General features: G+C 40.5%; 1 protein-coding gene across 1 annotated transcript in view; it reads left to right on the top strand.

Annotated features, from left to right (window-relative positions):
* DNAH11 (dynein axonemal heavy chain 11) overlaps positions 1-13,625 on the top strand; it is a 596,997-nt gene that overhangs the window by 42,953 nt on the left and 540,419 nt on the right. Inside the window, exon 4 of the mRNA XM_033930891.1 lies at positions 9,134-9,324. Coding sequence (XP_033786782.1) covers positions 9,134-9,324 — 191 coding nt within the window. The remainder of the gene's footprint in view (positions 1-9,133; positions 9,325-13,625) is intronic.

The following is a 13,625-nucleotide window of genomic DNA, read 5'->3' as shown; positions in this document are numbered from 1 at the left end:
AGTAATCATTTGAACCCCTATTCCTTCAAGATTAGGAAAAGGCGACTTTTATGCTTATCTAAAGTAGTTTAACATGAAGTAGCTTACCACATATTATCGCCGCATATGACAAGGGAATAGATGATTCAAGATTAATTTGTCCCCAAATTGATTTCCAGAAACTAAGGGGTCCTTTTATCAAGCTGCGCTAGTGGGGTTAGTGCGTCAGACATTTCATTACACGCTAACCCCTGCGGCCGGCTAAAAAACTAACGCTTGCTCAATGCAGGCGTTAGCGGCTAGCGTGGCAGGCGGTTTAACACGCGGTATTAAACGCGTTAAACCCCTACCGCAGCTTGATAAAAGGACCCCTAAGTATCAGTGGACAAAAATATAACAGATGATCCAAAGTCCCTATATTAATATGACAATGCCAGCATCTATTAGATTTCTACCAATTTCTAATTGAAAAGTAACAGCATTTTTAAAAATTAAAACACAAACCAATCTGACATCTAGACCTAGACCTATCTCTTTTCCTTCCTTTGCCCATATCCTGGAGAGGGGTGTGAAGAAATGAAGGAAAGAGTCTTCCATCACCACTACTCAGTACTCTGTTACCATTAGTGAGAGAGAGGTAGGCCCTGCCAATTTCTCCTTTCTTTGTGACTGCTTTTGGCTGCAAGAAACTGTATTTTCAGGATAAAAGCTTTGAGGTATTTCCAGTTCCACTAATCTCAGGGTGAAAGAGAATAGCTTCAACTCCTGTGCACAGCCCACTCAAAACTCATCCTATACAGAGACTAGCTGACTCCATATATAGAATAAACTTTCAAAATGCAAACAAAATGGACTTCGGTAATATAACAGCTAAAAGATTCAGAGTAAATAACCTTGATGTGTGTTTTCCTGATTAATTACTCCTCTCTAGGAGTGATGTAAGCAGAAGGAAAATTTTAAGAAAAGGCGAGGGAGCTCAGTTTTTTTCCTTAGCCCATTTTTGTTAAATGTCACTTCATTCCTATCTATTCATTTGAGTTCTGTGTAATGTAATTCATTATAGGAACCATAGAGGTGCCTTTGAAAGGAACAAGCTGTGGGCTTTGAAGGTCAAAACATTAACTCCTTAGATTATACAGCAATACAATGTCTTGTTTTCAACTTCCAAAAGTTGTATGCTTAAATATAGTTGCTGTTTTAAGCAGTATAACGTATTCTTCAAATCTTTAGGGCTTTTCCTTTCATGATACATGGTAGTATTATATTTTGACTCTTATATACTGTTGTTTAGTATATAAAGTGCATAATAAAGTCCAAAAAAGTGAGTCATTTTGGAGTTACAGGTAGGGAACAAGTGCTGCTGTCAAGTGGATTTAAATGGTTTCTATGGAGAAGCAGTCTATTTATTCTTTAACTGGGGGGATAGATGATTAAAGTGATTTTGTATAACCTCCATTCATTAAATTCCACTTAATCAAATGATTTGTAAAGGGATTTGAGGGGAGAAGCCAAAATGAGCTGGTCATGAGTTCTGGGCACAAAGGCATGTTTCTGCTTGCCTGTCTTTCCTGACTCCTGATGGGGAAAAGGAAGGCAAAGATATGGGGAATGTCTCCAATCTCCAGTGAGACTTTGACAAGTTTGGCATCAGTGGAAGAATCTGGCAATATCCTTGGCGAGTTCTGCAGTGGTAGCGATACCTTTGGACCACAGTGAAGGAGGAATGTTTGTTTGTTGGAAGCTTCTATACTGCTGCTAATGATTGGGGAGTCAATTCAGAGTGGTTTGCATGAGCTTCAGTAATGGTGTTAAAATACATTAGCATCGGTAAAAGTGTTACAATACATGAGTTAAATATATTTATATTTTACCTATTTATACCACCTACAGTATGTACATATACTATGATTATAATTTCTGTATATCGTATATTCATCTTTCTTTATATTATTTGTGATTTCACCCTTTCGTGTTCCAAGTGGGTAGTAGTTTGCTGTTTCCTCCATGTTGCTTATTCTCCCTAATTGTTTGTTTATTTGCTAAAGTGTTCTGTGAAGAGTATCATCTTTATTCCTTATTTGAACTTTTTGGTGTTCTATTCCAGTTTTAATTCCCTCAGAAGGGAGTTCCACCACATTGGGGCCATCACTGAGAACATTCTTTTACTGACGCTTTTGTATTTGATGTCTGAAGGAGGGTATTCCTAGTAGGAATTCCAGGTTCAAGCGTAGGGCGCGAGTTGGTTTATGGTTGTCTATTCTGTTTGCTAGGTATTGTGGTTTTGAAAGATGAATTATTTTGTATGTCAGCAATATGATCTTGAATTTTACCCTGCTTTCAATCAGGAGCCATTGTAACTCTTTCAGTAGTGGGGTGGCACTCGTCTGCTTTGATTTTTCCCAGCAGAAATCTAGCTACAGCGTTTTATACTATTTGGATCTGCCTGATCATGTACTTTGGGATGCCCAGTAGGATTGCATTGCAGTAGTCAAAGATTGAGAGTACCAGGAATATTACTATGTTGGACATTGTTTAATTGGTTAGGTAGGGATTTAGTTCTCTGACCCAGTAGAGTTTGCCATAAGCATTTTTCATGATGCATTGGATGTGTATTGTCAGGTCTAGTTTTAGGTCTAGCCATACTCCTAGGTTTCTAACTCCTTCTGTAGATGTTTTATTGCATTGCCATTCAGAGTTGGTAACTTGGGCTGTTTTCACCTCATTTGTTGATTAGAAGTAGTTCTGTTTTTTCCCTGTTGACTACTAGTCCATTTGTTTGGAACCAACCAAAGATTTCTCTAGGCCTGTCTTGATTTTCTGCTTGGTCTTCACATCCCATTTCTTCAGTGGGATGACCAGTTGGATGTCATCTTTCTGTGGGCAGAAATGTCTTTTCTATTTCTAGTTTCAAAGCTTCAAAGCTTCTCGCACAGATTTCTCAGGTCACCATCTTCTCATGGCATCTGCTAGACAGTCCCTCAAACTGGCAGGAAGAGCTATGTGGCTCCTTCTAACCAGGAACAAATTACCTATTCTCCCAAACCTACAGAGTAGCAAATGCTATGTGGCTGTTGGAATCATCCCTGAAGCTCTCTTTAGGGATATGAGCTTTGTCTGATAACAATTAGGGTGCTGATTGTTTCCCATGGGGCGGCCAATGCAGCTTCTAGATTGCGTCTAGTACGTCTTCACTTTAAAGGCAGTAAGTTTTTGGCTAACATTGCATGGAGTTAGTACTGTTTTCAGAATTCCAACATACTCCATCTTACATCGCAAAGCTGGATTTTTTTGTGGGAAAGTTCCTTTCTTCTTCCAGAATTTACAGCTCTCGTCCAGCCATTCCCTGACTGTCTGCTCTTCAGTCTGAAGGGATCTTCACTTCCTCTTGTAACTCTTTATGCTTTCTCGTTAGGGGGAGACACTATGATGTCAGGTCAGGGAGCTTTGGGCATTTTTCAGGATGCTTGCAACTTTGAATCCTCCTCCCATTTCAAATTCTTTCTTGGAGTCACCATATATTGAGCTTCCAAAGGTTACGTTCGTGCGAGACCCCTTTTAAATGTTATTGGTACTTGGGGCAGTAGTTTTAGTTCTTCCCGAACTAAGGGAAGTTATTCCATTTACTTCACACTGCTTAAGATGGGGAATTAGCTGGATCTCATTCTGGTAAATTAGTTTCTCAGAGCTAGACATTTCCAGAGAAAAACTGTGAGAATATTTACAATTTCTCTATGGACACTGAATTAGCACTATCTTCACTTGGCTCTCATTGAGCAGCGCTATCAGTTTTGGCAGATGCCATTTGGCCTAGCCACGGCTCCACAAACATTTTAGAAAATGAGGGCAGTAGTGGCATTTTGGCGCAAACAGGAGATTCAGGTACTTTCTTTCTTAGACGACTGCTTGATTCAGATGTCTTCCAGCCAGGTCAATTTGTCAGACACAAACAGGTGATTTCTTTTATTTGAACTTCTTTTCTTCAATTCTTTAGATGTGAAACTTCAAATTTCCAAAGAGCTCTTTTCTCCTGTACTAATTATTGGAATATCGGGGGATATTGTTCACGTAGGAGAGGAATGTGTTTCTTCCCAGAGACTGGGATGACAGGTTACAGTCTCAGGTTTGCCGCTTTCTTCAGTCAACAAGAGCATGGGATTCTGTACAGGTTCTAGGATATATGGTGGTGACTCCACTGGGAATTTTGGCTCGCTTTCACGTGAGAAAGCTACAGCTGTCGCTTTTGTTCCAGTGGTTCCCGGTATCTCAAGGCTCCAATTGTAGTATCTAGTAGGCTCCTCAAGCATCGCTCAATATAATTGGTGGCTCAGCGAGATTAATCTTTTCAAAGGCATGCCTCGGTCTTTGCTGGACTGGCTCATAGTCACCAAACATCCCAAGCTGTCGGGTTTGGGGGCTCAGTGCCTTCAATCCTCAGTGCAAGGAGTCTGGTATTAAGAGGAGACTCAGTACACGTTCATTCTTCTGGACTGAAGCATGGTCAGACTACCATTTCAGGAGTTTCAGACCATTCTTCCGGAATGACGATAAAGGTCTTGTAGGACAGTGTTATGACAGTGGTATTTCTCTACAGCCAGGAAAGTATGTGATGTACTCAGTTGGCGAGTAAAGTAATGGTTCTACTTCAATGGGTGGAATCTCATCTTCCTCTTCTGTCAGCGCATCATTTTACAGGACAGGAAAAGGGTTTAGATAGACTTTCTCACCACAAAATCTGAGCGTGCGCCTTTCAGTGCTTTAGAAATAATAAATAGTAGTAGTAATAGTAAAATCTTCTACATCCTGGAAATTGGGAACTATTCGCTCTGGTGTTCCAGCTCTTTGTATAAATGTGATATCTCCTAGAACTAGACCTCATGGCCTCATCTCAAAATTCAAAGTTTCCTAGCTTCTTCAGCAGACGCAGGGAGTAGCAGTCAGAGGGGGTAGCAGTATTGCTTCTTTCATGCTTCTGGTTTCTCTTTTTTAAGTGTTTTCCCTTGGCTGATGATTGGATGGATTTGCAATCTCAAGCTCGCTTTCAGGGCACAGTAATCAGAGAATCTCTGGATTGGCTGCACCGTCTTTGCTATGCGGATCTGATAAGTCTTTCAAAGGCCGAATTGTTGAGATTCCCAGTATTTACAGATTTACTCACCTAGGGTCCGATCAACATGGATATTCGTCCTACTTTGGTATTACGACCTAGCTTTTGAAAAGTCATGGCTGATGTGTAAGGGTTATGCGAAGCAGGTTATTTCTTCTCCAGGCGATAGACGTCTTCACCTATGGCTTATGCTATTGTTTGAGGGCTTTTCCTTTCTTGGGGACTTCTCAACATTGACACCCTTCCAGACTTCTATATTATATATTCTTTCTTTTTTGGCACAAGCTTATTGCCAAGGGCTTAGCGTTCAATTCCCTTCAACTTCAAGTGGCAATCTTAGCTTGTTGTAAGGGCTAGGTATCTCACTCTTCACTTCTTCTCAGCTTCATATAGTTCAGTTCCTAAAAGGAGTTCAGTATATTTGTACACCTCTTAAAAAGCCATGTCCAGAGTACAGACTTAAGGTACTTCTTTGCAGTTTACAGAGGCTCTGTTTCAATCTTGTCTTTTGAGACTCTAAAAGGCTGTGACATTGAACAAGGTGTTTTTTGTGGCCATGGCTTCAGCTCGGCGGTTTTCTGAGTTGCAGGCCTTGTACGGTGGGGATTCTTATTTCTGATTTACAAATTCTGGGGTGTCAGTTCGGACAGTACCACAATTTCTTTCTAAGGTGATGTCATCCTTTCTTTTATGCCACTCTCACTTTTCCTTCCTTCTTCCTGGGAAGAGGAATGGGGAGGTGAGCTTTTCTTCACTGCGTTTCTTAAAAGTGCATAGCATTCTCCGCAATCTGTAGTTTTCTAATGACTTTTAGTCATTTATATCACCTCTTTGTATTCTTCAAGGGAAGTGACAAACGTATGGCAGCATCCAAAGCCTCCATCACTCAAAGGGTCCAGGAGGTCATTCTTTACGCTTACATGATGGCAGGAAAGTGGTTAGCGGAAGAACTTCATGACCATTCAGTCAGAGTGATGGCTATTTCTTGAACTCAATCCAGAGGTTTTTTTCCTTGGAGGAGTTTTGTCATGTGGCTACTTGGTCTTCCAAGAATACTTTATCTCAGCATTACCGGTTGGATGTGGGGGCACATGTGGAGGCTGCATTTAGTGCTTCGGTTGTTGCAGAAGCGGCGTTTGCTTCCCACCCAGATTGAGGATTGCTTTGCTACAACCCATTGGTCTCTGGATTCATCTGCTGCTGTTGCTAAGAAAGGAAAAATTATGTTCTTACCTGTTAATTTTCTTTCCTTTAGACGCAGCAGATGAATCCAGAGCCCCACCCTTTCTGGATATTGACTCGGTTTTTTCTTTTGCAACTTTCAAAGTCTGTTATTATTGATAGTTGTTTTCTGTATTATTATCTTTTGAAATTTGTTATGGGAAAGAAATTTTTTTAATATGCAAAGCATATTGATGGTTATGGAGGCTTGGGCAAGGAACAATACTGAAGATGCAGGAGACGTGCCAGCCAATAGGACCACCTGTTAATCAGTTTCTCTATCTCCACCTGTTGGTAGATGTGTGCTATCCCATTGGTCTCTGGATTCATCTGCTGCATCTAAAGGAAAGAAAATTAACAGGTAAGAACATAATTTTTCCATCTATTAAATGCCTTTCAGTGCTATAGAAGTGATAAATAGCAGCAGTAGTAGAAATAGTAGGATTTACAAATCCCTTTACTTGTAAAGTGATTGTGCAGATACTACATCCTCCACATTTAAAGTTCCCAACAATCCCTGTCATCTTTTACTGCTTCTGCTGGAGTGAGGATCTCCTTCAGCTTAATGTGTCTTAATAATGTTCCATATTTTCTTCAAAATTTTTGATATACTTGTATCCTGTACTGAATATTTTATGACAGAAGTACGAGTGTCATTTTCTATTTGATCTTTATTCTGGATATGATATATCATTGTCTATTTCTGTATCTTGCCTGTTTGTATGCCTTATTGAACACTTTCTCAAGGTATCCTCTCTTGATCAATTTCAGTTAAAAATTATTAGCTTGCTGTTTAAATGACCTAATGTCAGTGCAATTCTGTCTGATTCTGAGAGTAAGGCAAACTATCCATTAGATGTTTGGGATGACAACTTGAATATGACAAGAAAGTGGACAATACTAATGCAATAAATGCAAAACATTAGTCGTGAGAAGTTGTAAGAGTATCATAATAACTGTCATAATACAAATACATAATCAATGAAACATTTCCAACTATGAATCTTTGCTGTAAACAGGGAATGTTCCACTCACTCTTCAAATTTGTTCATATATACCTGTACATGTCCTGCAGGCCTCTTGTGCTTACTGAGCCAAAAATCTCCAGTGTTCTTTCTCCACACCCTCTTCAGATTATGTCCTCTTTACTTTTATCTTGGATTATCCCTAACACGTCTAGGGAAAAGTGGTATAGGGGGAAAGGGGATTGGTTTACATATATACAGGTACTTGTTTTGTATCTGGGGCAGTGGAGGATTTAGTGACTTGCTCAGGGTCACAAGGAGTAGCTCTAGGATTCAATCCAACAACCTCTGGGTACAAAGGCAGTAGCTCTACCACTAGGCCACTCATCACCTCTCTTTTTAACAAGTCTAGCAAGCTATCAGAGAAGTATATCCTCTTGCTTCTCCTCAAGCCTTCTGAACTCTCCTGGGCTCCCTTCACCATATCCCTAGATACTGGGTCTGGAAAAACTAGTCGAAGAAGTAGCAGTGGGCTGAAAATCCGGGGGGATCTGGTTTCAGTTCCCACTATGGCTCCTTGTGACCCTGCGCAAGTCACTTTAATACTCTATTGCCCCAAGTACAGAAATTTAGATTATGAGCCTACTAAGGACAGAGAAAGTGCCTGCATACAATAAATGTAAACTGCGTTGATTGTACCACAGAAAGATGGTATGTCAAAATCCATAACTCTTTACATGCATTCATACCCTTTATTATCACATTCAGCTTCAAAACCATCTTGAGGAGGAAAAGGGCTTCTGTTTTCCCTGCCATGAAGACAGTTAGGCTTCATCTGTGCAGAGATCAGACTGCTTTTATTCTTCTAGAAGTTAATCTTTGGCAGGACTTTCATCCACATCCCTGTACAGTTTCTTTAAAAGCCCTTGAATGGGAGTAAGTAACATTGGCTTTATAACATTTTTTTATCCACCTTCTAATTATAACACGATAGCCCTAATTCCTAGAAATCATTAGTGCAATCGGTGTATCTTGGCAGTTTTCAGCATATTTTAATGCAAAAGTATAGCGACACCTTTTTTTGTTGCATTTAATGTTGACATAATAGCAAAAACACATTGGATGTATTTTCTAAACTGAATTCCCTGTGCTGGTGATTTCTGGAGGGTCCATTTGCATATTCCAAAGTGAGAAAGTCATGAATGTTGTAATGAACCTGATTATATATTATACTGTGATTCTGATTAGGGGGAAAAGAAGCCTAGAAATCATCTAATAGATGATTCTTTGTTTCTTCTGAGACATACAGGATCTGTGTGATATTGTGCAGACTTCGATTAATATAAGAATAGCCTTACTGGGTCAGACCAATGGTCCATCAAGCCCAGTAGCCCGTTCTCATGGTGGCCAATCCAGGTCACTAGTACCTGGCTAAAACCCAAGGAGTAGAAATATTCCATGCTACCAATACAGGGCAAGCAGTGACTTTCCCCATGTCTTTCTCAATAACAGACTATGGACATTTCCTCCAGGAACTTGTCCAAACCTTTCTTAAAAACAGCTACGCTATCCGCTCTTACCATATCCTCTGGCAACGTGTTCCAGAGCTTAACTATGCTACTATTTTTTTTTTTTTTAAATCTCGGTTTGGGTAAATTGAGCTCACACTACCTGTCTTTAGTAATTTATGCTAAATTATATGTTGAACCAATTTAAATATTAATAGAACTCTGTGGTTGCTTATTCCCAGTCAACAGGCTTAAAGAAGTTTACATGGATTCTTAGCCTTTGTTGCACAGAGCCAATAGAAACAGAATGCAGAAGTGTTTTTTAAAGTTAATATTCTTATTCATTGTCTCTTCAGGTTTTTATGCCAGTCCTTTCAAACAGAAAGAATCATAGTTCTTGGCCACATTTCATCTCACAAGATATGGAGTACCATGTGGAGAACATGAGGAATAAGATGCATGTTTTGAAAGGCCTGATGTCTGGACAAACACTTCTCCCTATTCCCACAGTTGCTGCAAAGACTGACTTGTATCATTATTCTGACAAGTAAGGAATGATGACAGTATGCATATGTTTTTGCCAGTATTATATTTGTGAAAAGAAGGGGATGGAGTAATATAATTGTATGGATAAATATAACATTCATTGTTGCTTGGTATATTCTATTGAACAAAGGCCCAGATTCAATCGCTGCTGGCCGATTCTCTGGCCAGTTTTGAAACAGCGATTGATTTCACTGTCTTTTTTGCATGCAAATGATTTGCACGGTGGTGCAAATCATTTGCATGCAAACTCCCTGACTCAATTGCTCAGGGAGGGGCCTAAGGCACCTGAGCCAATCAGGGACTTAGGCCTCTCCCTGTGCATCACATGATGCACCGGGGTGGGACTTGAGTCCCGCATTGCGTCGCAGGAGGAACGAGCACCCCTCCTGTTTCCAACTTTTAAAGGTATGGGGAGGGGGAGGGGGTGTCTGGTGGCAGGAGGAAGGGGGTATCCCTCCTGCCGTTTGTTTGGGGGAGAAGGAGAGGAGCTGATGGAAGGAGAGAGTGGGCATCCCTCCTGCCATATTTTTAAGCGTGGGTGTTCGGCTGGCCGCGGGTGGGCAGGGGAGGAGGGATCCGATGGCACCAATGGCAGGAGGGACCGGGTATCCATTCTGCCATATTTTTCAGCATGGTGGGGGGAGCGTCGGGTGGCAGGAGGGAGTGGGCCTCCCTCCTGCCATTTGTGGGGGGGGGTGATTTTTTGACAGGCCTACCTGTCTTTTATTCATATTTTTTTTATTTTTATGGGGCAGATATTTTGCGTGTGTAATACATGCAAAATATCTGTGCCATGGAAAAATTTTTTTTTTTTAAACCAGCAGACGTGTTGATAACACAGTTACCGACAGATCTACAGCAGTCTGGTTTTAGGATAGTAAAACTCAATTCAAAATAGCCAAGCAAATGTTAGTGAATCAATCGCTTGGCTGTTTTGCATGGGGTTTTACTAATTTGCATGGGTTGGATCGGATTGGATTGGACAACACGTGGTGGGTCATTTAGTGAATCAGGTGGGTAGTAGCAGTTGTCGCTAAACCTGTGAAAACAGGTTTAGCGACAATCGCTAACTTTAGTGAATCGGGGCCAAAGTGTTGCACTTGTGCTTGAGTAATCCATATTTATTTTTTTATTTTCTCACATGTCTTCTACACTGTTTTTGCCATAGTAATAGCAAATGGCACAATGGCAAGTCAGCACAGCTTGTCCTACATCTCTTTACAATTCACAAGTTACAGGGACTGCTGGGGAAGACATACTGTTGAAACATGGACCATGTCGGATCCTCCTTAATTATATAATTTTTGTGTTATATTTTTATTTTAAATAGATTTTAATTTTTTGATTTTTTTTTTCCTCCTCTATATTCAGGTCCTTTTTTTCATTTCTAGCCATTTCCTATTCATTTAAACTTTTAGATTGTAGAACCTCTTTCTAAGTCTGACTATCCTGAAATCCTAGCCGTTAAAATTTCTGCACCAACATCTTTACTCATTCTACTCTGCTGTTACCTGCCATTTAGGACCAGTGGGACCTGTGCTATCAGATGATTACAGACATGACAGTTTGCTATCCTAACATTCTGGTCCTGGATGACTTCAGCATCCATGTTGGTACCCTGCATTAACCTAGCTCCAGAATATTTCTTTCATTTATAGCAGATTTGAACCTTCACACCAAGGAGGCCACACATTGGACCTTGTGCTATTACCTAAACATTTTACCTACTCTCCGATATCCTTCTATACAACTTTGATTCCCCTGGTATGAACACACTTCTGCTCATCAAATGTTATGCCTTTTGGGTCATATGGCATTGACAGTGCATGTCACTCTATTTGCACTTCTTCACCTCAGATTCCCACAATGGTTATTATCAACTCAATAGTCTCAAGCCACAGGACATCTGCTCCAATTCAAGTCACTTCGGACCTCCATCATTCTTTCCAATGGTGGATGGTTCCTCACAATCTCACTTGATGTCTCCCCTTTCAGCCCTCCTCACCATCAAAAATTTCTAACCACAGATGGCTTTGATTATGGATAGGGTGCTCATCGAGATGACATACATATTCAAGGAGTATGGTCTTGCATGAGAGAAACCTCCATATCAATCTTCTCGAACTATGAGTAATAGGCACTGCTCTACAAACATTCCTGAACAGTCTCTTTCATCAAGTAGTCTATGTTCTTTCCGAACAAATGAGGGGTACAGGTTCTCACTCCCTTTGCATGATGTGGAATTGGGCAATTGCTTGTAGCTTAATTTTCAAAGTGTTTTACTTAGCAGGGAAGAAAAATATCTTGGCAGAGATTTTAAGCAGACTTGTTCACACAACCATCTTGCATCAGATTTTCTCCTCATGTGGGACACTGGACATAGATTTTGTTGATTCTTTCAACAACAACAACAACAAACTTCTGTATTTCTAGTCTAGATTCTCTATCCCCAATCGCATTGTGTCTGATGACTTCCTCATTCATTGGGGGGGGGGGGCAGATTACTCTAAACATTTCCTCTGATTCATGGAATGGTCTCCTGGTGGAGATGAAGACTGTATCTGAATTTACAATAGTGTGGCACAGGCATGTCGGATCTCTTAGGGAAAAGAGAAGATAATGCATGGTGGGGAAGACAGACTGAATGGGCCATTAAGCCTTTATCTGCTGTTGTGTTTCTTTGTTTCTATAATACCTCTCATCGGGAAAACATTACTCAAGCTTTGCCAAGATTGAGGCACCATGATCCCCATAGCACTTCATTGGCCACATCAGGTTTGGTCTCAAAGATTCAGTCCAAAAGCAAAACCAGAAGTGTTCATTGTAATAAAACAATTTATTTATGTATTTTTATACTAGTCTGCTGTTTTTTGGACTGGATTTTACACATCAGGGTTAGTTCCCACTCATCCTAGAGCTCTTGTCCAAGAAATTATGCAAGTTGCAGTCATTTCCAACACTACTGATGCAGAGCCATGGATCACTCCTTCACCAAACTCCCGCTCATTAGCACTAACAGCATGGTTTCTTTCACTGAGCAAATAAATGCTTTCTGCCTCTCGGCTGCAGTATCTGCTATAATTGAAGTATATAGAAGACCTTCCACTCATTGCTATTAACACTTTAAATGGATCAGGTTTCATTCCTGGTGTGCATTGCATTCTCTGGAATTCGTAACATGTCCACTTCTATACATACTGGACTATATTCTCCACCTCTCCAACTCTTATCAAAAAACCAATTCAGTTTGAGTATACCTCGTTGCAATAAGTATGATTTATTCTCCCTTTGACCAGAAACCTCTTATCTTCATCCTTTGGTAGCGCATTTTATAAAATGACTTTTCCAAATAAAACCACTTATCAAGCCTCAACCTATTGCTTGGGATTTTATCATAGTCTTATTTGTTCTTTTCAAGTCTCTTTTGAGCTGCTTACATCTTGCTCTTTCAAAATTCTCACTTGGTTTTCCTCATTTTCCTTACGTCTGCACACCATATGAGTGAACTTCAAGCTCTTGTGTCAGATTCTGCATACACAAGATTCTACCATGACAGAGTAGTACTTCACACTCATCCAAAATTCCTACCCAAGGTCATCTTGGAATTTCACCTCAACCAATCCCTGTTTTTTGTAAAGTCACATTCACATCCTGGAGAGAGCACTGCACACCTTGGACAAAAATATGCTTTAGAATACTACCTAGAATGTAACAAACCTCATAGAGGATCCTCTCAGCTCTTTGTGATGTTTGACCCTAACAGACTTGGAGTTCATATTTCCAAGAGAACCATCTCCACTTGGCTCACATACTATCTCCTTTGCGTGTACTCAGACTGGGCTGTCCAAGCTATGGTTTCTTTGGTAGCTCATTTCTGCTCTGCATTCACTGAAGACTTCTGCAAAGCAGTAACTTGCTCCTCAATCCATACCAGTACTTCTCACTACTGTTAGGAACAAAACTCCAAAAGAGACAGTCAGTTTGGACAAGCAGTTAGAATCTTTTTACTTCCTGGGTGCCAACTTTTCATCCAACTCACTTGGGTTTTGCCAGGTTTATGTTTATATATCCATTGTCCAGAACCATGATCCTGGCTGCTTGGGAATTCCACATGTGAGAATTTGGTGCCTGCTTGTCCTCGAAGAAAGCAGATACTTACTTTGTAGCAGGTGTTCTCTGAGGACAGTAGGCTTATAGTCTGACAGTTCCATAACTAAAGTGCGCCGAACATTGGCATGCCGACAAAGACATGCCGACAATTGCACGTAGGGCGTATGCGTGCTGACTGTCCCACCACTTTAA

The sequence above is a fragment of the Geotrypetes seraphini genome, chromosome 2 (genome assembly GCF_902459505.1).
Source record: "Geotrypetes seraphini chromosome 2, aGeoSer1.1, whole genome shotgun sequence".
Lineage (NCBI taxonomy): Eukaryota > Metazoa > Chordata > Amphibia > Gymnophiona > Dermophiidae > Geotrypetes > Geotrypetes seraphini.
This window is presented reverse-complemented; position numbering and strand designations above follow the sequence as displayed.